The sequence below is a fragment of the Sinocyclocheilus grahami genome, unplaced genomic scaffold (genome assembly GCF_001515645.1).
Source record: "Sinocyclocheilus grahami isolate Dianchi unplaced genomic scaffold, SAMN03320097.WGS_v1.1 scaffold792.1, whole genome shotgun sequence".
NCBI lineage: Eukaryota > Metazoa > Chordata > Actinopteri > Cypriniformes > Cyprinidae > Sinocyclocheilus > Sinocyclocheilus grahami.
This window is the reverse complement of record NW_015505971.1, coordinates 667,163-692,884: the sequence shown is the minus strand read 5'-3', so window position 1 is coordinate 692,884 and position 25,722 is coordinate 667,163. Positions and strand designations below refer to the sequence as shown.

The 25,722-nt window shown below is 39.3% G+C and overlaps 1 protein-coding gene across 1 annotated transcript; it reads right to left on the bottom strand.

Annotated features, from left to right (window-relative positions):
* slc6a11b (solute carrier family 6 member 11b) lies at positions 1 to 22,967 on the bottom strand. Its single transcript, XM_016246294.1, has 15 exons — positions 22,756 to 22,967; positions 21,851 to 22,089; positions 21,040 to 21,174; positions 20,734 to 20,874; positions 20,540 to 20,621; positions 19,450 to 19,582; positions 16,054 to 16,188; positions 10,154 to 10,257; positions 9,075 to 9,199; positions 7,756 to 7,868; positions 4,043 to 4,180; positions 3,129 to 3,231; positions 2,549 to 2,649; positions 2,289 to 2,459; positions 1 to 1,099 (listed from the first exon to the last, which is right to left on the bottom strand). Exons 2-15 carry the CDS (start codon positions 22,071 to 22,073, stop codon positions 950 to 952), a joined length of 1,854 nt encoding a protein of 617 aa, XP_016101780.1. The 5' UTR covers positions 22,074 to 22,089; positions 22,756 to 22,967; the 3' UTR covers positions 1 to 949.
* Positions 22,968 to 25,722: the final 2,755 nt, after the last annotated feature.

The following is a 25,722-nucleotide window of genomic DNA, read 5'->3' as shown; positions in this document are numbered from 1 at the left end:
GTCTTTGTGTCCGTGTTAAATAACGGTGCATCAGTACATGATTAATGACTCTGACATGCCTTTTTTGTAATCTGAATGTGAACGCAGACTTATCTCTGAATTTACTGAATCAAATAAATTTTACGGTGCAGCTATGAAAAGAACTGTTTAAAATGTGCACTTTTGTGTTCCACTGCATTGCTTTAATGTTGTCCTCACATTCAAACCAAAAGCTTCATCTACACATCTTTCACCATCAGACTGCCCTTTAACATTGTTACACAAAAAATCACACTATTAAGACAGAATCTTTATGAATGTTAATGAGAGGTTCGTGACGAGTGTGTTAGGATGACTCTCTGAACCACCAGCCTGAAATAATAATACAATTTTAAAAAAATGATAAACTGTGTTTGGTCTGTCACCTTCAATTAAACTCAGTTTAATTGGTGTGAAATGACCAAGAATTCGAGCCACGTAAGACGCCGTGGCAAATGGGCTTGCTACGTCATGCTCGCCCCGCGAGTCAATGCTAGCTGAAGGACAGCGAATCACAGCATATCTGTCAACACTGAGCCTCCTCTACAAACATACAGCCAACGTTTGGAGTGGTCATAAACATCTTCTATCCATTAGAATAGTACTCTACAGTAATCTGCACAGAGCCAAGAGCCAATGTGTAAAAACATTTCACAGCACATTGGCTTATCTTGGCTTCATTCTACAAGTACAGTACAGAAATGACTAATGTGACAAAGAGTGAGGCAATACGACATTTTTATCTAGATTTAGATACACTCTGATACAAAACTCAGTTTTTAATCATGACGTTAAATTGTGATGTGTTACCTGCTTGTGCAAAAAAGCAACACTACAAATGTGATAATAGATCTCTCTTTAAAAATAATGGCAAACATATTTTTTTCTTCACTTTTCTGTCTGTTGTGACGGTGATGTCTGTGTCCTGGGTTTAGAAATGTGTCTCCTTCTCTGTGATGGTGGAGATCTTGCCATCCGCCCTCATTTTGGCATCAGCGTCATTGATAGCGCAGGGACCCCTGGAGCTGAGGCGTCCCCTCATTATCAGGTCAGAGCTGGGTGTGGTCAGCTTTTTGATCCTCTGCAATTACATTCGAATGATAATAAACAGTGTGAGTGCGTTTGAGGAACGTTACAAAGCACACAGAAGCTTACAGTACAGAAGCTTACATCTGTGAGAATAATATTTTACTATATAAGCAAGGGTTGAAGGTTCATACGTTCCCATTAGCCCATGCTCTGACGCTTTTTTGAGAGAAAGTGTATTTCTAGGTCTTTGCCATCACAGCTTGGGGCAGTCAGTAGAGAAGGGTTTGAGGGCTCGTGCTGCCGTGCTTCCGCCATTTCATTTTGCCATACCATTTTTCTGCTACTCCAGATGGAACAATCACATGACATTTACGGCTCAGGTGATTGGCTCAAGACAATCTGTGGTCCCACATGCAAAGATGCTGGACTCATGTGCCAGCTGAGCAGCTGCCATTGAAAAGAACTGGAATGCTTATCCAGGTATCAGACCAACTTGATTATTATTCTGTACTTTTGTTCACTGAAAAAAGAGTAGTTTCTAGAGAATACATATACAATTGTTTCTTTTTTTGGATAAATCACTTGTTCCTCCTGGTTTTAAGAATATGACAAACACTTTCCAATGGAGTAAAAAAATTAACTTAAGGTATATTGCTCTGCAAACAAGTCTTATCTTCTTGCTTGCTTTAAAGGTATTTAGATTGTTGGTGGAAATCAATGCAGAATGAGTGATTGAGACAACCTCATCACATGCTTTCTGAAGCAGACACAATCAATAAGACATGGCACAATGGGGTCAGGTCAGGGCAGCGCCCGCGTCACTCCCGCTGCACCACAACAACTTTCATCTTTGAAATCATGTCATTGCACCTCAAGAAATATGATGTTTTTTCTCTCAAGTACATGATGAAAAATGCACTTTCTAGCTTCTATCTAAAATCGTTGGCAGCAGCATGAGAGGTTCAGTCGGGTGAATCAAGGACAGTGAAGGAGGTAGGAAATGATGACTCATGCCTTCAGTGATGTTTATCGGGTACAAAGAGCAATGCAGAAATCTGAATATATGCTAAAAGACTGAATGAATCCAAGAAGGCATGCTCATAACTGACAGTATAGCTTGACTGGAAGCTAATAATAAAAAATTAAAGAAACATTATGTAAAATTAAGAAAACACATATTCATATTGTGCTCTACTATCTACACAATGTCCATGCTCACAGTAAAAAAAAAAGGTCTTTACCTCACGGAAAGTTCCTTCCGTCTTCCAGATCTGAAATAACATTCCCAGAGGGATGCAGACCATAGAGGACATGGCCATCATCCAGCCAATGCCATAACCCCAGTCTGGATATGTGTACACATTATTATACTTCAGCGGTTTGTACTTGATCAAGAAGAACAGAAAGATGCCCTGAAAAGACAATCATACGGCCAATAATTAACATTTATCACTCACAGCCTGTAAACATCTTGACTCTCTGTACATCCAATTCAACTCACAGCACAGATGCCTGGTGTGAAGTACTTCCAACACCATTTGATGAAGAAGATGGGCTTGTATCCAATCATGTCCTCAATGTTCGAATAAAACCTGTCGCTACCTGAGGATAAAGATTACACTTTTCACTTAAAACGTCACATTTTATGTATTTACATACTACAAAAATAACACTTGTATTTAAAGGACACTGGAATTCACTGTATCTCTGCTGCAAACATGTTTCAATGATTCATTACATGCACTGTCTGGCTCTTGCCAGCAGATGGCATAATGGTTATAAAAATGTGATGATACTGTGAACAGCCTCACCATCGACACGAATAATTCAGACAGAAAAGCATCTACTGGCATGGCACAATGTGTTACAAGACCCAATTCAACAGTAAGTTAATGGGCTTATTATCGCAGGCTATCACTTCTTCAGGTGATTAAATGCTCTCATTGTATTTAAATGTTTAACATTTGGCTGTTAAAGGGTAAAAACTGCATTAGAGTGAGGATGTCGATACTACAGATGCTTAGTAATAAAGATGTTAAGTGACGAACATTGTTACACACCAAAACAAAGCGATCTCTTACCATAGATCCAGCCAATGCAGATGGACTCAAAGATGGCCACAAACAACAGACACATGCCACTGGCTGCATACGAGTCAAAGAGCTGGAACACGTACATGCCACCCTAACAGAGCAGAGTCACGCACAGTCAGAGGAATACAGGACAAACACACAAGATGACAGAGTATGTAGCCGTGGCATGAGACATAAACAATATCAGGATGCTCACACACGCTCAATGCATTTTATGGATCTAGGAGAACACTACTGGCATACGGAAAATGGCAAAGCTTTAAGAGCATCCTCATCTCCCTCTCATCCTAGTAACAGAGAATGTCTGACATTCCACACCGGAGAGGCTTCGTTCCACAGTCGGATGGCTTTATTCATGAAACGCAGAGTGAAAGTGTTCACCTGACTGCACATTACTGGCGGAGAGCTTCCTCCTGTCTCAGCCTGAATGCAGGCCTATTTTTACCCTCACTCCAGCCATAAATGCAAAACAGGAAACCACAGTAACATGCCAGGTGCTGACAGCAATATGCCAAGACACCATAGTTACAGGGAAAAATTCACTACAAAGCATGCTTTTTTTACACGTTAAAAACTGTTTACCAGCATCGAGAGGCATGCGTTCCAGGTGAACATTAACTAAATTAATCCAAGCATGTCCATAAGGACAAACCAACATGATCATGTAAACAGCAAATATACTTCTCCTTGACAAATAAGACACCTGGATTTTTCATTGTCGTGTATTATGCTTTTTTTGTGAGATTAATTATTGTGTCGACACGTGCTTACAACAGATCCACCTGGAGAAGAATGGGATGGAAAACTGTGTCGCACTAAACATCAGCACTGAGAAACATAAATCAAGGGTGATAATAATAACACTGGAAGGAACACGTTTGTACACAACAATATGACTTTACCTCTGTCAACATTATTAGACCCACGAAGAACGAAGCCACAGACATTCCCAGGATGAGAAGCTCCCGCCGATAACCCACACGGAAGGTTTTGGGATACATGTCCACGATTGCAGTCACAAGACTCTCCACACACACAAACTACAAAAAGAGGAACGTGACACAGGGTTATCACCGTTACCTACAACTAAAACCATACAAATTATTTGAAATAGAAAAACAATAACTGAAAAAAATATATGCATGTACTGTATACAGTATATATTAGTGCTTTTGAAAACTTTTTTTCTCTCTCCAGAGGTTGACCCAACTCCAAGGTAAGGCTATAGCCTAAGTAATGTTAGTGTAATCTGTTAACAACGCACATCATAAACCCGTCTTTTTTTAGGCAAGTACCAGATAATGGGTGTCATGTCATGGAATGTTTTTATATGATGGAAACTGTATTTAACGTGATCAAAATTCAATAAAACATTCTAAGTCAGGACTATTAATTGTAATAATTTCATTTCCATGGTTATTCAAGCAACTAATAAATTATATAGAGAAAGCAAGCAAAGAACACCGTATCAGCTGAGCTTTTTGAAACTCTGAATTAGTTAAACCAGTGCTGTTACAAAATGTTTCGAAGCGCTCCAATAAGATCGTGTATCGCGAATCATTTGATTCAGATCGGGACTTCGGAGCGAGTTCGCGGGATGTTTTTTTAACATGAATTAAAAATAATTCAGCAGAGTGTCATCAACGGAGTGTCTTTAAAAGCTCTGTCTTGTGCAGAACTACTTCCTTCCACCACGGATTCAAATCTAAAGTTGACGGTTAAACAGCTATGCCCAAGCCTCTGTTACTTATTCCAAAACGCCACTTTAGAACTAGTAACGAAGGAACGTTAAGTTGCTTAATTGAAAGCAAGTATTACTGCATTAAAAGTTCACTGTATTATGAATAGTAGAGTATTATAAGAGAGAGAGATGGACTGAGTGTGATTACCTGCATCTGATACAGCATTCATTCTTCAGCTCAATCTCATATTCACAATAAAACATTAGTTTGAATGTCTGCTGAGGAAAGCGATATCTTTGTCGTACTGTCCTTTTGGGGTGATTTCCAATGACAGCGATGCTCAGTGCATTTGTTGGCTGCGTCTTACAAGGTGTTGTTGAAAGTAAAAATAACTTGTTTACAACCCTGTTTCAGTCTCATCATAAAAGTTGCTAGGCAATTCAGTCAAAAGTACAAAGGCAGCACTCTAATATACAGCACTGAAGTTACATAAAATATAACGTGAAGAGATTTTGCCCTCAGCCAAAACTATTTGCTCTGGAACAAATAATAGATTTTACTAGAGACCAAAGACTGCCTGCGAGATTTACCTAAAACAAATTATATATCATGTTTAACCACTATAGAGACATCAGAGTCAGCGACAAATTCCAGAAGAACTGGAATATTAAAGTCTAAACAACTGCATTCTCTTAAAACTACATTCTGTGACACAAAAACATTATTATTTATAAAATTATAGTGGATTTGGGTGTCCGCCATGATACTCGCTAAATACCGCGAGCCGAGTGATACAAACGGTGCAACAGTTGGAGTTCTGTTCTCACTAGAATATCAAACTGTTGGAAAAAGATTCGAGGACCAGAGAGAACTGCTGTATTTGTGTTGTAATACATGATGCAGTAAAATGTCAAAAACACATTTTATTACTAAAAATGTAATTAAAATGAAAATGAAAGCAGAAAATAAAAATAATATTGTATTCAAAATATTAACCACACCAATAATATACAGTGGGTACGGAAAGTATTCAGACCCCCTTAAATTTTTCACTCTTTGTTATATTGCAGCCATTTGCTAAAATCATTTAAGTTAATTTTTTTCCTCATTAATGTACACACAGCACCCCATATTGACAGAAAAACACAGAATTGTTGACATTTTTGCAGATTTATTAAAGAAAAACTGAAATATCACATGGTCCTAAGTATTCAGACCCTTTGCTGTGACACTCATATATTTAACTCAGGTGCTGTCCATTTCTTCTGATCATCCTTGAGATGGTTCTACACCTTCATTTGAGTCCAGCTGTGTTTGATTATACTGATTGGACTTGATTAGGAAAGCCACACACCTGTCTATATAAGACCTTACATCTCACAGTGCATGTCAGAGCAAATGAGAATTATGAGGTCAAAGGAACTGCCTGAAGAGCTCAGAGACATAATTGTGGCAAGGCACAGATCTGGCCATGGTTACAAAAAAATTTCTGCTGCACTTAAGGTTCGTAAGAGCACAGTGGCCTCCGTTCCTTAAATGGAAGACGTTTGGGATGACCAGAACCCTTCCTACGGCTGGCCGTCCGGCCAAACTGAGCTATCGGGGGAGAAGAGCCTTGGTGAGAGAGGTAAAGAAGAACCCAAAGATCACTGTGGCTGAGCTCCAGAGCTGCAGTCGGGGGATGGGAGAAAGTTGTAGAAAGTCAATCATCACTGCAGCCCTCCACCAGTCGGGGTTTTATGGCAGAGTGGCCCGACGGAAGTCTCTCCTCAGTGCAAGACACATGAAAGCCCGCATGGAGTTGTGAGATGGTGAGAAATAAGATTCTCTGGTCTGATGAGTCCAAGATAGAACTTTTTGGCCTTAATTCTAAGCGGTTTGTGTGGAGAAAACCTGGCACTGCTCATCACCTGTCCAATACAGTCCCAACAGTCAACAGCGGCCAAGTACAGGGATATCCTGGACGAAAACCTTCTCCAGAGTGCTCAGGACCTCAGACTGGGCCGAAGGTTTACCTTCCAACAAGACAATGACCCTAAGCACACAGCTAAAATAACGAAGGAGTGGCTTCACAACAACTCTGTGACTGTTCTTGAATGGCCCAGCCAGAGCCCTGACTTAAACCCAATTGAGCATCTCTGGAGAGACCTAAAAATGGCTGTCCACCAACGTTTACCATCCAACCTGACAGAACTGGAGAGGATCTGCAAGGAGGAATGGCAGAGGATCCCCAAATCCAGGTGTGAAAAACTTGTTGCATCTTTCCCAAAAAGACTCATGGCTGTATTAGATCAAAAGGGTGCTTCTACTAAATACTGAGCAAAGGGTCTGAATACTTAGGACCATGTGATATTTCAGTTTTTCTTTTTTAATAAATCTGCAAAAATGTCAACAATTCTGTGTTTTTCTGTCAATATGGGGTGCTGTGCGTACATTAATGAGGGAAAAAATGTACTTAAATGATTTTAGCAAATGGCTGCAATATAACAAAGAGTGAAAAATTTAAAGGGGTCTGAATACTTTCCGTACCCATTGTATATCAGTGATACTAAAATAACACTCAAGTGTCTCGAGTGCCACAGAATCTTTTTTCTCACTTAACTTTTCATGTTTTCTTATTTAAAAAAAAAAGATTTGTTTCATATATAATAAAGTGACATTCATTAAGTGTCCAAATTTGTGAGGCCTCTATAAACAACCACCACAGCAGTTTTATTGCAACATTACAGAAAAACACTAATTCATGTTTGAAATAAGATATGACATGCTGTAAATATTAAAGGAAAACATAACCCCAAAATGTTTTGTGTGTGTGTTTGTATTTGACAGAAAAATGAGTGTACATGTACACTACAGGCTGAGTAGATAATGGCATATTCATGGTTGAATTATTAATTTGAAGAACTTGTTTACAAAATGTGTGCATTTGTCACCTGACTGTCAAGCCCAAGGAAGATGAGCATCATGAAGAACAGGCAGGCCCACAATGGAGACCACGGCATCATGGTCACAGCTTTAGGATATGCTATGAATGCTAGACCAGGACCTGAAATACATTTCACAATACAATAGCTAACACTTTGTGTTTTAACATTTTTAGAAAGACAGAAGACAAAGTTAGTCCTGGGGCTTACTGTTCACAGAAGCAGTGTGCGAATTCCAGCCCAAAGCACTGAACGAGAGTGAAGTAAGAAGGAACTAGTGCAACATTTCATATTCCACTACTGTTTTGTAGTGGCATGCAAACTAACTGTGATTCAACTAACTGAACGTGACAGGACAAAAAATGTTTTGTGTTTTTGACCTGGGTTAAAGCATACAGATATATATTATATATGAATGTATGTATGTTTATTGGTCCCCCGCAATGTTCAAGACATGGTTAAGGCCTTGTGTTCTGGAGTGTGTTTTCCAAAAGCATCATTAACTAACTATGGCCGCAAGTTCCATTGAACTACTTGTAATGAAGGAACATGCAACCATGGTTGCTTTTGGGAAACACACTCCTGGTTGGGTTCTATGAGAGCATGCATTAGATTGGCAAATTCAGCAGTCTCAGTGACAGTCCTGGTGAAATAGTCTAACCACGCCATGTGGCTTGGCTCTGGTTGTACTGTACAGAGACACCTGTCCAAAAGCAGCAAGCCAAGAGCAGAGATCACTCTGCCATATCACTAGAGCAATATACTAGAATATCAGTTTAGAACTACTGTTCATCAGATAATATTGGCTGCAGAAAAATGCCAAGAGTGGAGCTTTAGTAAAAGCTCTTTAAATAATGGTTATGGATCACTTATTGAAAGTGTAGTGACTGAACATTTGTTTTCCTATATTGTTTTTCTACATTGTACAGGAACAGGTTTGAGAACCAATGCTCTAAGCAACTGAATTCTCAGACATCTTTAACTTAATAATAAAGTCTAAAACCCTTCAAAGTGTATTTCAGTCACTTTTACCGTCATCCTTGCTCTACTGTAGTAAATAAGTAATGTTGAATTGTTGAATAAGTCATACAATAAAAAGCTTTTCTGAGAAGTGCTTTAAATTGCACGAGTCCAGACACACCACACTCAGACATCTCACTGTAGGCTACTGTATCTCAAATAAAAAACTCTCACTCTCACGCACACATATTACTTTTCTATAGAAATGAGCTAAAGTAATTAGAATTACTATAGAGTGACCCAATTTGCAAATTTATAAACTGTTCCCAAAGAAAGGTTTCAACAGATATAGCACAATTCACACTCACCTGACTCTGCCACTGCCTCTATTGGCACATTCTGTTCATATGCCATGAAGCCCAAGACAGAGAAGATGGCAAATCCTGCCACAAAACTCGTGCCACTGTTCAGGCAGCACAGTATGATGCAGTCCCTGTAAAGACAACGCACAGCACTTCACATCCACTGCACCAATACATATGTGTTCACCCCTCTTTTGACTTTCAGCACTGAATCACAGTGGACTTCATTTTTTGCCATTGATCAACAGAAACATACTTTTTATGTCAAAGTGATCTAAAATAATAATAAAAGTAAAAGAAAAAAATCTAAATATTTGATTCTATAAGTATTCATCCTTAATATATATCAGGGTAATAAATATCCTTAATATTTTTTTTGTAATATACAAAATAAAATCTGTATTTTACATATATTTTTTAATTAATTGTTATATAAACACATCTCTGGAAAATAGAATGTCCACCATCTGGTAAGTCAGTCTTCTGTCACTTGCACCATGAAAAAAAACAGAACACAAAAAAGACAGAGGATGGAGACGAGAAGGAAAAAAAATAATAATTGAAAGACACTGGCAAGGGAAACCACCAGAAAACCAATGAAGGAGTTGGTGGCAGAGACTGGAGAGACAGTTGCCAGCTTTATGAGAAAGTGGCAAAATGAAGCCAACATTAAATATGTCATATCTCAGCAACAACATGCCGGAGGGAATGTGGGAAGGTTTCTATGGTCTGATGAGAGCTAAATCAATGATCTCTGTCCAAATTATGGATGGACAATTAAACGTTTGTCCACTCACAATCTCCATATGACCTGACTGGGTTTGAGCAGAGAGTGGAGAATCACTGCAGTGATGAGAGCAAAGCTGAGAGATGCAAAGGTGCAAACCATGCTGCCAATGGTGCTTCTGCTAAATACACACTTGAAAAGGAAGAATGCTTATAGTAGTAGCTGTATACATTTATTTCACTTCGACATGAAAGAACATTTTCTGTTGACTAAACTAGTTATATGTTGTACAAGATAAACACAGTAAAAGTTCCAGGAGGTTGTATATCCACTTGTTATCACTTGACTGGACTCTCACCTGTAGCAGTTGTTGTTGTAGCTGTTGTAGCTGCCGAGAGCCGTAAGACAGCCCAGACATATAGCATATGAGAAGAAGATCTGAGTGCCTGCATCCACCCACACCTGCAACAATCACTAATTAATAACCCAACCATAACTGCTGTCATTCATTATACTGATGCTGCCATGCGACTGTAAGACACGTGCTCTAGTTGTCATTTATTCTGAGTGGGAAGATGTGGTCAAATATTAATTGTCAGTTCATTAATCATCAATTCTCAGTTCTTTCTGACACTTACCACCCATAATTTTACTTTTTGTATTTTTAATTTTAACCCTTTCAACTGGAGCAGAGACGTTATTACAGTGCATGCCATTCTAAAGTTCCATGATCTTCTTTCTTTATTGAAAGACAAAAGAAACAATCACTCTTGAACATAAAAAAATAAATATTGCTTGTATTTGTCCATATAATGGCAGTGAATCACTACAGAATCAGAAGTCATTACATTAATGTCAGACGGTAGGACAATCAAGACAGGTGCCCGCAAGAAAACTTGTCTGGAGTTTTGCATTACAAGCCATACATGTTCAGTGACTGCGAGCTGCATTACACGCTGAAAAGTCTCTAGATGTAAGCAGTTTAAGCAGCACATGCCCACATAAAAGCAGCGGCGCAACCGGTGTTTATCATAGCAAAGCCTGCATGTAGGAATTCCATGAGCGGTGGCCGGGAGCTTATGGAGATTAGAAGAAATCTAGCATTAATTCTGATCATGGCTTGTCTTGAAAAACAAAGACAATTTGACATTTGTCGTAGGAGAATTCACACTGCAGGACTTTGCGCCAAATCTTCTGACACTGCCAGAATTTCATCAGAGGTAAAATTTGATTGCAGCGGTTATTAATCGGCTGTAGATGAACATGTAAAACTAATGATTGAAGACAACAGATTTTAGCCTAGGATCAGAGGAATCTTAGGATTTGCTAAATTTGTCTCAGATGGCCAAATCGTGGCCAAAATCGTACAGTGTGTGCATGGCTTAACATGCTGTTGACCCTTCACGTGCTGCAAAAACAGCACCAACCTGCCAAGGCATGGACTCTACAAGACCCCTGAAGGTGTGCTGGGGTATCTGGCACCAAGACATCAGCAGCAGATCCTTCAAGTCATGTAGGTTGTGAGGTGGAGCTGCCGTGGATCAAACTGGTCCACCACATCCCATACATGACCAATCAGATTGAGATCTAGGGAATTTGAAGCCCAAGATATTCTGCCGAAAGAGGCGACTTCCACCAGGGAACACCAATGTCATGAAGGATGTATGCGGTCTGGAACATTGTTTAGGTACTGTAGGTAGCACGTATGTCCACATGAATGACCGAGCATTGCCCAGACTCCCTCCATCAGCTTGTCATCGTCCCAAAGTGCATCCTGGTGGACTCATCATTGGACTAGGCGACCTTCTTCTTACTGCTTTCAACAGTGGACAGAAGTCATCAAAGGCTTGTCTGCAGCTACACAACCCCATACGCAGCAGAGTGCGATGATGCACTGCGTGTTGCGACACTTTTCTATCATGGCCAACAATAACATTTCGTGTGACTTGTGCCACACTAGTGGTTTTGTCCGTCCTTGGACCACTGTTGGTAAATTTACAACACTGATGATACAAGTGACATAATTTGGCCCTTTTCAAAATCATTTAGAACTTTACTCCTGCCTATTTTGACGTATCGCATCAGAAACGAGTGATGGAAATGTCAATTGAAAAACTAATCCCTTTATTTGCAAAAAAGTTTTTACGATCGCTTGAGGTGGTTTTTGTCTTGTGCAAAAAAAGGGTTAATGCGAATAATGGGAGATGGAAACGCATTTGCCGAATAAATTCCTCCATTTCCATCATAAAAGTCATGTGACTTTGCACAATGGGATGGCATAACTTGACTAACCAGTGAACCAATCTTGTAGCACAGCTTCTAAAATGTTGTTATGGTCATTCTGAAATGCCAGAGCAAAGTCTGTCGTCAAAGTATTTCTGTATAACTGCCTTCCAGAACTGTTACACAACTGCGTTCCCGTACAGCAAGCATCCACGAAAGCAATTCAGATCGCTCTGAGGCACAAGTCATTTACTATATATGAAAATTATTATATTCAGTGGCTTCTCCCACTTTTATATGTGATATTTAGCGCCAGTTCATCAGGAAGTGATGATTTTGTTCTCGTTCGTCGAATGGAAATGGTGCTTATTCGCAAATGTTTTATGCAACATTCTAATTTTGCGCACAAGTTAAATTCACTTTGGATGGAAACCCAGCTATTAACTTTTGAGAACAGCCACTTTCTTGGAAAACTGACCCTGGGTGAAGGATTCTCTCACCTGCAACTGGCTAAAATGATCTCGAAGAGCTTGAACGCTCTGAATAGAGTCATTCTGCCCCATAGAGGCTATGTGTAAAAATGTGGCCATAGGGGATCCATGTGAGTAGGTGGAAAAAAAAGCTAGCACCTCTTTAAAATGCTCTCACATAACCATTGAGCCACTAATCTCCTTTACTGGGAAAACAATGGACAACTCACAGTATTTGCTTCCTCCAGTGGGTAACCAGGGTAACCCCTCTGACCTCACAAACACAGAGCAACTTCCCTCCAAGAACATCCATTCTATGGGGACGGTCATTTACGTCTTTTCTGTTTAACATTCGGCCGGTGCAAATGCTCTGGTTTGGCTTTACTCGGACACGGCGCTATTCTTTAAAGCTACTTATTGATGTTGTGGCTAATTTGGAGGTTTGTTTTGTCTTGTTTTAGCCAGGAAGTGCATCCTAAAGAAACATTTTCACTGCAAACTCGTCTTTGGTCATCAGTTAAAATGTGTGTTTATGATTTCAAAATCATCCAAAAAACATGTTGTTCAATGCGATTCTAACACTACACTGTTGTAAGTGAGGGAAAATTCAATGTGAAATGCAATTCATATAATACAGCTAACCACTTAATCATAGTTATTAGTTAATGAATATAAAAAAAATATATATATTTTTTTTTAAGTCAAAGGCTGTGCGTCCAACACTATGGCATTTTGGAGCAAATCCATCTCTCACTTAGAATCAAGCCAAATCACTCAGATGCCAAAATGGTCATGCTGAGTGCAATCTTACATACTGTTGGGTCTATGAAGTTCATGGCAATATTAGTCAACTTCAATGTTTGATTTTTTTAAGTGTCAATGGTTTCAGTGGTTTCAGTGGTTGTTTTAAACACTTTTGGTACAGTGTTTAATTGTAAAGTGATGTCAAATATAAAATGTAAGATTTGAAGCTCACATTTTCTTGCAGTTAACTTCATTACATAATACATAATTGTATTTGTAGAATGTTAGAAAACAATCTTGTAATATAGCTTAAAGTCTTAAGTCTTAAAAAGTCTTTAAAATGATGCTGTATGTTTCTGATGACTACATTTCATGAAGTCCACCACATTACCACAGAAAACACCAAACACTAGAAGTTGATTTTGTCCAAATTGGACATACTTTTATAGTTTTCCGTTCTACGAACATACAGTTTTAAACAGCAAAGGAAACTCTCTGGCACAGAAAACTGAATTGCGTGGTGAGATTTTAAAGGAAGATGGTGAATAGAGAATGTGAACAGACCTCTTATTGTGTGGCATGAAAGCTAATTAAACATTGGTGTCGGAAGCGCCCCCATCGCCAAACACCACCCTTTATCACCCTTTCTCTTTCTCGCGTTTCCATTATGTCGCTCGCTCTCACAGGCTATCGATGCTACTTCACAAACATTCCATCAGTCCTGCTTTCTGTTCACTGGGATGATGGAGCTGTGGAGCATGACACACTGATCTCCACGTCTGAGGTTTAGCCATGTGTGGACATCCTGTAATCCCACCAAATGACCTGAGAGCTCCCTGCTTCCTGGACGACTTGGCACTGCTTCCTTGTTTTCCATTTGGAAAACAAACTTTTTTTTATGTCATTCTAAATCCCTTTTAGGTGGAGAACACTTGTTTAGTTTTGAGTAATTATTTATTTTTACATTTTCCATGATAACAAGTTTTTGGCCTTTAGAAGGTTTAAGTTGCATATGTTGTGGTTATCTCTGATTTCTTTGTAAGTTTGGTCTATGTAAAACTGCATCTACATGACAGCTTAATAAGTCGGTTTTCTCAGTCTAACAACTTCAGATATTCACTCAGGAGATCAAATCTTAAATTAATTTAGGTATTTATTTATTCTGAATAACAGATCTCCACTTGCAAATCGAGCTCGAGCTGATGCTATTTTTGATGCAATGTGCATTCAAGTGATTTTAGCCAATCATTTTATTTTTAATGTAGTTGTTTATTAGCTCTAATGCAGCAAAATGAAAAGCAGTTTGAGAAATGAAAAATGGTCCAGATTGGGAGCACCGGGAGATAATTCAAAATCTCAGCTTTCAAAATATGTCAGTTGTATAGCGAAATACAAACAATAGGTATATTACAATACTGTGTTTTTTTCACACTCTTTAATTTGCCGTGAAAGATCGCTGTATTTGCTTCGGTTTAAGCGGCATGTGAGTCAATCATCTTTCTGATTACAATAATGAGACTTTATTTTCATGATACTATTTTTTCATGCCTTCTGATGGTCCTTCACTTTTATATCTTGCTATAAACTTGAAATAAAGAGGAAAAACACCTTTATCATTTGTATTTCATGATAGAACTGACAGAATTTCTGTATTTCTCAGAATATCAAAAGCAACAAAGCACAAAATTATTGCGATTACTGGGTGACTGGCACGCTACAAATAATGAATGAAAGATGTTAAATATTATGTCCAATCATTTACTCGAGTATTATACCATGAATAAAACAGCTTGTGAATAGTCACTTAACGTTATACAGCCTACCTGAGAAAAGACAACAATATAACCTATGTTAACGAGTTGGAGTCCACTTAGTTAAACACATAGTTTGTGTTTCGCTATAAAACTGATTTTGAAAGCTGAGACTTTGTTTTATAGGCTATTAAAAGTAACAAAAGCACAAAGCTTATTGCTATTGGGTGGCTGGCACACTACAAATAACGAATGCAATGGAAGACATGAAATATTATTTCCAAGCATACTGTCGTGTATGACACATGCTATGGTTTCTACTAATAATCCCACATTTATTTGTAGCGTATTTAAAAAGGGTTAAATAAGAGAGCTACAGCACCCCCCAAAGCAGTGTCGATTGGGTGTGTGACCTGATGTTAAGATAAAAAGTTGTTCCTGTTCAGTCTGTTATTAAATATCATATTCTTGATATTAAGTTGTTTCCGCGAGTCCTTAATATGGGCTCTTCCTCATCCCAGTAAGATGATGCAGCCGCTTGGACGCAACAATATTCAAATAAATTCCGGTGGCCTGGCAACTTCTCCTGGTGCTCTTAATCCGGGCCATTTGCATGCGCATTATAGGCTATACTCTCAAAATATTATAACTTTAATTTCTACGATTTAAATTATCGAAACATTTCGACTTTATTCTCATAGTATTTCGACTTTATTCTCGGAATTTCGACTTTATTCTCGAAATATTACGACTTTAATCTCGTAATCTTAGATTTTTAAATTGTTTTAACGTGGCACTAATTCGCCGTCGTAGTTCTGGGAAGTTTAATGAGCGAGTACGAAATTCCGTGAAAAGTGCATATTACTTTATGTCAGAAACAAATGCATGTGTACAGCTACTTTAATACAACAGTAGTATATTTACGACAGCAACTTCCACTCACTTAACTGTAGGGGGCTCCAAAGTCACAAAAAATACTGTACATACAGTTGATTTACTGTAGCTATAAAAGAACAGCTGGGTGTTAAATCCTTAAGAAGTACAGTGACACTGGATAAAATTGTTCGTACCTGAGGGTCTGACAGACGAGAGATGTCAGGATACAGGTAGAACTTAATTCCATTAGCAGCTCCTGGCAGCGTTATTCCTCGAAGAAGAAGGATCAACAGCATGAAATAAGGAAAGGTTGCAGTGACATACACCACCTGCAGAGGGAAAAACAAGGCTTAGTTTCCATGGAAATTAATAAAGGTTCAAGTAGTTGCAGCCACATGCTCACATTCTCCTGCATATAAACATTTAGATCAAATCTGGATCTATCCAAACCAACTGGTGCAAGAAATCGCTGTACATTTACACCAAGAAAAATGAAAGTAAAAGGAACGGTTAAACTAAAAATCTTTATTATTTATTCTTTCGTATCATTTTAAACCTGTATGACATTTTTTAAATGTAGGATAGAAAATGAATTTTGAAGAATCATCATGCAGCTCCTTTCCGTATAACAGTTTATAGTGAATGCATCTGTCAAGCTGCAAAAAATAAAACAAAATAAAATAACCATAAACACCATTAAGAACGGTTATAGTACTCTTTATGACTCATACGCTTTTTTTCCCCTGAATATGGTAGCTTACTGTATGTGGTACAAATTAGCAAATTAGATATAAATACAGGGGTCCTTGTAATGTTTAATAAAGATCTGGTTAAAACGACAGAAACTACTTCCATTTAATCACAACTTTATATTAATGTTACATTCAAATGCTCAAGCACATGCTCACACCGTGGCATGCATATAATTGCTACACAAAATAAAAACAATATAGCTAGATCTAAATTTGGAGGATAATTTGTATCATTGTTATATATCACCAGCTCTAAAACTTTCTCTGTGGTAAAGCACTAAGGCACTACAGACATAACAGTTACAGTATGACTTTCTATAAAGCTGCTTTGAAACCATGTGTATCGTGCATCCCCAGAATCTTAAGTTTTGAACCATTGCTTTAAAATGTTAATAGGATGAACTGTCCGCGATCTGAAGACCGAACAAATTCTTTTTGGGCTATGTCATGGGCTATGATGTGCAAATCAGCTGTTTAGCTGTGCAACTAGTATACCTTTCAGAGAAAGGGCTGGAGCAAATGAATGAGTGAGCGAATGAAGCAGCGCACTTAACGTGAAGGGGTTACGGAGTGCTGCCAGAGGGGGCAGGTACTCTCCCAAAGCCTTAATTGGGGGGCCGATTGAAAGAGTTACTGTCAGGGGGAGGAAGGGATGCAGGTCCGAGCCAGAGGTTTTGATGGAGAAAACACTCAAGCGTGCAACACAGCACATCAAAAAGACACAAATAGAATAGCCAGCCCACCATCATGTTGTGAATTGTCAACATGATGTTCACAGTCTTGAATTATTACCAAGTCTCAACCAAACCAGTGTAAGAGCTTTGTCTCCCAAGACAACATAGAGGCTCGAATCCTCAGCGCAATCACGCCAACAGCGTTAGAACATCACGGCATGATTCTTCTCCATTATACATTCAAGTTCCAGGTCCTAAGATGCTTTTGCAAAAGCCATTCATGGTCCACAGAAATGAGTTCAACATTTTGAAGCTCTTTTAGTCCCGTGAACAAAACCACCCTTGGGGGCGGCACTAGGTTCTTGTTCCTCTGGCACCCAGTCAAGACCATGCAAGAACAAGATAGGGTTCGGACACAAAAGCTTCTACCCTGTTTCCCTCTAGAAGGAGCCCAACTGGGTTGTGTTGGCAGTGTGGGAAAATGTGTGGCACAGAAACATACAATTGCCGACGGTTTTAACCTGACCTGGGTAATTTACTGTACTAAATGACAACAAACACTCCTTCGCGTCGGTTAACAAATCGCCACTTCGAAGTGAAGTCTTTTAAAAATGCTTCTTTAGCAAAATCAATCATTCTCTCTTTCGTTTGCACCAAAATGCTTTGAACTGCGATGCGAGATCACTGCACACCTTTGTTAATGTTGCTTAACCACGTAATCCAGTGGAGTGAAACAAACCAACCGTGTTAAGCGGAGATCTGTAAGAGTGAGTGCTTTGACAAAGGAGATCCTTTAATCCAAACGCACCTCGCAGTATGAGCAAGGCAAAGCTCGTCCAGCTCGCTAATTCACAGCTTTTTCAATTAGTCTCCTAAAATGATTACATATCCATATCCAAAAAAACTATGGCCACTGCAATAAGCGAATCCCCTGCTAGGCTTTCAAAGGCATGCGTGTGGTTTTTCTCAATGAATGGGGCAATGTTTAAACTCGCCGTGAGACTTTGACACACACTGACTTTCTCCCAACTCTCCCTGGTCAAACATTTAAGCTCAACATTCACAGGTCAGCCCCATGCCATAAATCTACCGCTGGCTTATGGGAGAATCGCAAACAGCCACAAAAGACCTGCGGTGAACAGCTTAGCAAATGTCCTGAATGCTGCAATCTGTATAGCGGTCAAAGGAAAGGAAGAAAGCAGTTTGCTATCCGCCAGACATAATTCTTTACAGAAGGGAAGAGGCGAGCGGAGGAACTCTGCATGCTCCTCATGAACGCTCCACTTTCCCGTTGTGAATACAGAAATCAATCTTGGACAGGCTGCTAAAGCCTCGCCATGAAGGAGCATTCTTTCCCCTTGCTTCACGGCCAAACAAAAGACACTTCAGGAGATATAGGCCTTGCTGCAGAGCTTTTCTCCTGGACCTGTACAATGTGAACCCATTTATTTTTCCCCACACATCCCGCTTCCTTTCTTTGCACTTTCTTTCTGGCTCATTGAGTCCGTTAGACTTTCTTAAAGGGTGCTGGAAGAATAGAATCCAGAGGAAGGCTAGTGACTGAGTTGCAGAGATTGGCAGAGGGACACAGGATGCAATGGATTGTGGGTACAAGGCGAAGGTAGAGGAAGGCCAGAGCTGCATTTTGCGCTCCAGACACAGGAATAATGCAAACTGTTTGTTTTCCAAAGGCACTTTTTCCCAGTAGGTTGGTTTGAGTTTACCAATAAACCATTTGGTTATTGTGAGGATGCACCTACGTTTCCGTTCACTTTCTGGAAAGCTGCCAAATTCTGTTCAATGGCCTTTCTGGTGCCTGTCTGTCTGATATGCGAGTCGGTAGATTTGACAGCTGACATTCACTCAACTTATGTCAAGTCTCAAAGTGCTATTGTCCCCTCAAAGACTGGATCCACATTGTAGCTGCACAATGCCGCATACTGTATGAGCGCTCCACCTGTCAGAGTTGCGCTGATGACATCATTTGCAAGGATGGAATGCACGTCTCACTCACTAAATTGATTTTGTGCTGAACATTAGGGCACTAAGTTCCCCCATTCATGCAAGTCTTTCATTGAGACATCGCCAACTCGGCTTCTCACTCTTTGGTTAACATCTACACACATTCACCACCATTTCTGGTCACTGGACCTTTTGTTTTTACCTTTCCAGTTGATTTGGGGCCTTTCCAAATGCAGAAATAACATATGACCCAGGCTAAAGCAAGACAGATAGCAAGTTCCCAGCGAAGGCTGCCAACTTCTTCAATTCCAGAGGATATTCTGAGAACACGGCGTCTAGAAGGGAAAACATTCTGAAATGAATAACCTTCCCAGCAGTCGTGTAACACATGAACGCAAGTCAAGTGGGCAATTACGTTATGCAAGTTTAGCTCTCAATTTGAGTACATTATGTGAACCCCATGATACTTTATGATGCACGCAGTGTACAATGGCTGTGAAACAATGATACGGTTACATTGATTTCCATCAACATTCCAAGCGCTTCTGACTTCCAGGAGAGTCAGCTCCACATGGCCAACTATTCATCCTAACTTTAAGGTGGTCTGAAGTTTTGTTTAACATTGACTGGTTGTGACGCAATAAATTGTGAGATTGTGAGCGAAAGCCACAATTCTCTTTCTTGTAATGCCATTTATCATCTTTGACATGTTCTTGGGTGACATCCACTGCCTAAGCCATGCCCCCTTTGAACAAACCTTCACCATTCAACCTCAGAACTGACAGCTTCTGTGCCTCTCAGTACTAGAGGCCCACATGCTCAGTGTGCGAGGCTGAAGCCAGCAACACGCGAGAACTGTCTGACCGCTAGGACTTGACTTGCTTCCTCTGTATTTGGCCTTGAATATGAAACTGTGTGGAAAAACAGGCCAACTGTGGCCAAATTTGTGTCCATACCATTCCTAGCTGTGCAAGTGCCCTTTTGATGCTTGTACAACAGCAATGCAAAAAGAATGACAAATTATCAGTGAAAAAGGTTATGGATTTCCATGGATAATAAGCAGTGGTAGATTGCTCTGCACATGAACTGTGCCAAAAGTTGCCTGGAAAGTCAGTGCGTTACTGTGCATATTAATTGTTGTTGTTGTTGTGAATTGCTGGAGATCCCAGAGTTGCTGGGTGAATTCATAGACTTATCTCTTTGGGACTTTGCCCTAAACAGCTGTCAAATACTGATGTTCCTAGGAATATGTGAAATATGTAATGCTAATAAACAGTCAGAATCATACTCACTCCCAAAACTCCATGACTGGTGATGTGGCATATGGGTTGGTGAAGTTGGCAATGCTTTCATTGTTAAAATCCACACAGTTCTCTGGAAAGTTAAAACAGTTCTGTTACACCAATTTTGTCCATTTTTCATGCATGCATTAAATTGTTTCACTTAGTTCTAGGTAATGCTTTCTTTAATCTTCAAATGAACCAACCCGTGTTCCAGTAGTGACCACACGATGCCCAGGGCAGCTCTGTTGTAAAGCAATTGAACAGGTAGAAAATGGCCCAAGCTAATATAACCACATAATAAACATTCAGGTGGGCCTCGATGACTTGTGTCGCATAGCCAATGCCTATAAGAGAACACATAACCAATACTTAAAGACATGAAACCATGCAGTTTTGCATCCCTTTTATTCTCATTCACTGCTGATGTATGTTCAGTTCAACAAGCAGGAATTTAATCATGAGGGGAAAAAATATGGTTTTAAAATGAACTAGAGTGACCTAAGCCTTACCTTCAAAGAGCGGGCAGACTTTTCGCCAACATGTGATGCCTCCTTCACTAGTGAACTGACCTAGCGCTGTTTCCAGGAAGAAGACTGGGATTCCACAGCAGATGAAGAAGATAACATAAGGCACAAAGAAAGCACCTAAAAGAAACATATAAAGTTATACCTCTCAAGCAAATGTATTGAATTCATGCATTGATTAACAGCCAACTAGCCTAACCCAGTTAACCAAAATAAATAATAGATGTGTGACCAGTACTCATAAAACCTGTTTTTTTTTTTTGCGCTATAAGAGTGTCAATAAATATGACAATACATATTTCAGAAGTTCCATTAGTTGCTGGATGTTTCCCAGATAGTGTGGTTTTATTAGTGCTAATGTCTCTCTCTATAAATTCTCTTGTACTGCTCTTGCAATGTTGGAAGTTGCCTTTTCTGACTTTAGTAATATATCACAAGGCCACAACTAAAATTCATGCGACCCAGGATATATATATATATACAGTATATTTTTATGGCTGTGCGCCTTCATAGCTGCCCATTCAAAAAACAATTCCATCAACAACCAAAAATGATCATGACATTACCATGTTTTTGTCATGTGTACTTATAGTTAATTTAACACCACAGAAGTTGACCCAAAGTGTTGTCAAGCGAAACCTAGAAGCACATCTAAAAGCATGGGTGGAAAAACAAAATAGCTGGTGCATAAATTAAATAGGATGCCTGTTCACATCTGTCAAGAAGGGGGGAAAACAGCTCCATCAGGAGTAGGTGAAGTGTGTCAGGGAATGAGAATAAATGAATAATCTCTCACCTCCGCCGTTCTTGTAACACAGATATGGGAACCTCCAAACGTTGCCAAGGCCGATAATCTCTCCAGCCACTGACAGCATAAACTCAATCTTATTATTCCACTGACCCCTCTCATTCACCACCTTCTTATCTTTGCTGCGCACTGCGCTCGCGCTCGCCGCCTCGGGGTCCATCGAATCGTCCGCTTTTCCATTTATTATGGGAATCGTCTTTTCGGCTGTCATGACGACGTCCTACAGCCTGAAACATAAGGATTACACCTGCAGCTGAAGCACGTGTCAGCACTGGAAGTGAGAGCATTTTATTGCAAATGTCGGGCACATGCGTTAGGGCCGTTTGGAATGCGCCATATGGAACAGAACACAGGGCACAAGACGCGATGCCACACATGTCGTATCATCGTTAAAGGCGGTGTTCTCTTCTGTCATTGCGACGCATTTACTCGGTTCAAGACGCAGTGTCAAATTAAAATAAGTTTAAGTTTGAAAGCTCGTCTGGAGACCCACGCGTCCTGATCCATTCTGCTGCGCTACATCTCGTTATGGGTGCAACAGCGCGTTCTGTGCGAACAGCTGCTTAACTCGTTCTTAATGACTCGTTAAATGTACGCTAATTGAAATGCGATTGTAATTAAAGCGTTCCGGTTTGTCGCATCACGTCTCGAATATAATACAAGCGTTCCAGTGTCTTGCGTCGCGTCTAACGGGAGCGTTACGTTCTGTGTTTTGGCTATTGAACGCGGAGCGTTGCTGGTTTGAATAAGAACAGCACTATTCAGCAGCAGTACAGTATCACCAAAAGTAATTGTGCGCATTCAGGTAAACAAAGTGTGTCGACTTACATCGTTTCATCCCTCACTCATGAGCACCCACTCCGCTCTTAGTGGCTGAGCCGATCCTCACTTACCGGTACAGGGGTGCAGTGAACCTCCTCAGATCACCCAGTAACCACCTGCTTTAGGGGATGCTTCAGTCTGAACCCGTTTGATAGAAAAAAAGACAAAAGAAGAAAGGTGCAAATCCCTGATGGATGTCACAGTGCTGTGACTGTGGCAGTGAGCAGCTCACTACTGCTGTGATCAGAGCTCAGATCTGATCTCCACCGCCTCTCACTGGACAAGAGCCATGTGTCCACCAGCAGTTCCTCTAGAGCTCACACCTCCTCAAAACACCACCCTGCTTACCGTTTATACCAACTGTGTGTTTGTAAACAAGTTACATGTATTTATTTATCTACTGCTATTTGTGCTGGGCAGTTGGTTGTAATATTTCTATGGGAGTAGTGGTATTGGTTGTTTAATTCTTTATTGCTATTTTCTGTCAGTGTTGCACTGAATCTTGATTTCATGATATGAGTTACAGTAATATAATTTATTGGTTGCATAAGTATCATTAATTCATTTCATTATGGTTTGTTTTAATCTTTATATTTGTCTCAGGATGTAAGTGAGATCTTTGACTCATTATTCTCAGTCCCACCTCTACAGCATTATTCTATTACCCACTGCTTAACTTGACATCTAAATGAAGGTTTCGATTCAAGTGACTTGTAGATTATCAGCACTGATGTAATCACCCATGAAAGAATCAGTAAGGGGTCTTTGGCATATTAGTTGTACTGCTGTCATTTTGAATATTAACTCTCTGTGTTAGTGTTTTCATACAAATATTGTGGCAGTTTTCTTCTGTTGGGTTTAGAATTGCACTCAGACTTTGAACTTTGGCTTAAATTGCTAGTAATTGTACTGAATTTTGTGTTTTGTGTGACAAGGCCTCTGTTTCTCTGCTGTGGCATTGTCTGGTAGATCTCAAGAGCAACTAGCCTCAAGCGGGAACTGCTACAAAGGCTTTCTCCATGCAGCCTAATGAGTCTCATGGAATGTTTTCACTTTATTCATTCATTTATTTTTTTTTATTTTTTATTTTTTTTCACACTCACTTGCTTGGTCTCTCAACAGGAAGAATTGCTTGGATGGCGGGAGCGCTCAGCTCCCCTAGTGTTCTGAGTAGCATGGAAAAGAGTGACCTACTCACTATACACCCCTCAATTAAGGGTCAGTTGTCATTTTAACTTGAATGAAGCAGGACGCTGCATAGAGAGAGGCCACCAAAGATGCTGGAAAAAACTCCCTTGAGACTCAATTAGCTGATATTTGCATTTTTTGTAACATAATAGGAAACCTACATTTAAAAAAAGTATATATAGACCAGGCCAATACCTGGGTACTGTGTTTCTTCCTCAGACCAGTTGACAAATACATATATTCTTACTGTGAAAGTGAAAAGATAAAATTAGACCACGAGAATTGGCACAGAAGGTCCCAAGTGGCATGTTATAGTGGCCTGTAATTTCTGGGGTAATTATTTAATATTTCTATGATATTAGCTTTACATTTCAGAATAGAAGGGATTCTGCTTTGTCTGTCATTGGTTATTCAATTATTCTATCCAAACACAATTTTAAATTGAATAGTTGATTTAGTATTTTCATTAATGACATTTAAAAACACAAAAATATTTAATTTAATGTTTATTTATTTTGTATTTTATTTATTTAATGAATTATCCTTTATTTACTTTATATACAAATTGTAATGTTTTAATTGTTTGCCTTTACTGTTATAATTGAGCTGTTGAAATTAATGGAGCAACCTTCTTTTGTGTTCAACTGAAGAAAGAAACTCTCGCTTGGAACAACTCCATGGTGAGTAAATTATGACAGATTTTTTTGTTGGGGGGGCTATCCCTTTAACACTTATATTGCAAAATGTGTAGCTTGTTTTTATTTTATTTTGTTTTGCTTTGTTTGTTTTTATTTTTTCATTCACATTCCCTTGTTCACATATGCAGTACAATAATGATAGCATTTTAAGCTATTAATTTGACATACATACATATAGTTATGTGGTGTAGAAACTACCTGCTTTGGTTAAAGCAACTGTAATTAAAGCAACTGTATGTAGTTTTGTGACTTTGGAGCCCCCTACAGTTAAGTGAGTGGAATCCGCTGTCGTAATACAGTAATACTAAGTAGCTGTACATGTGCATTTGTTGCTGCTGTAAAACAGCTTTCCACAGGATTTCGTACCCGCTCACCAAAGTCACACAATCCCAGAACAGAGTTTGTGAGAGAAACAGTAGCCATTCGCCTGATTATAAGCACGTGTACTAGCAGAATGATTTACATACAGTTGGTTTAACTAGCTAACTAGCACAGACACAGTGTTAACAGTGTAGTTAGCCTTGCCAGCAGGAACTGGTTTCTCCGTTTCTCTCTCTACCACGCTAACATTTAATGAAGCATTTTTGCTCCTGGCCACAGTCACCCTTGACATAGTGGGTGTAAAATGAAAAATATATTAGGAAATCATTTTATTTTAATTGAATTGCTAAATGAGGGACTAATGAAATTAAAGACACTGCTACTGTAACTGAATTGCAACAGTGATCTGCAAAAACACAATATTGTATAAATATAACTGAATTGACTTGGCATGCTTTCTTATTCAATTAAATTAAATTCAATTCAATTCAATGCAAGTTTATTTGTATAGCGCTTTTCACGATACAAATCGTTGCAAAGCAACTTTACAGCAAATTAAGTTTCTACAATATTTAGTGGTAGCTTATCAGTGGTGACTGTCAGTTAGTGTACATATGGCAGAAATGTACGGAAAAATCAATTAAAGACATAATCAAACAGATGATGAACACTGTTAACAGCAATTATTATATGATGCAATCAAACTTATAGCAAAATTTGGTAATTCTGTATGTTGTTTTAGGGTTAGCATCATCTGAGGTCATCTGAGGAGTTGGCATCATCTCTTCTCAGGTGTTCTGGATCCAGACTGAAGCTTGTGTAAATCCTAGT

Coding starts and splice junctions, on each gene's coding strand:
- slc6a11b (XM_016246294.1), bottom strand. CDS start 22,073: ATGACAGCCGAAAAGACGATTCCCATAATAAATGGAAAAGCGGACGAT. Junction 9,200..10,153: donor TACAACAACAACTGCTACAG/GTGAGAGTCCAG, acceptor TTGTCTTTACAG/GGACTGCATCATACTGTGCT. Junction 4,181..7,755: donor TCCTTGGGCTTGACAGTCAG/GTGACAAATGCA, acceptor CTCTTTTTGTAG/TTTGTGTGTGTGGAGAGTCT.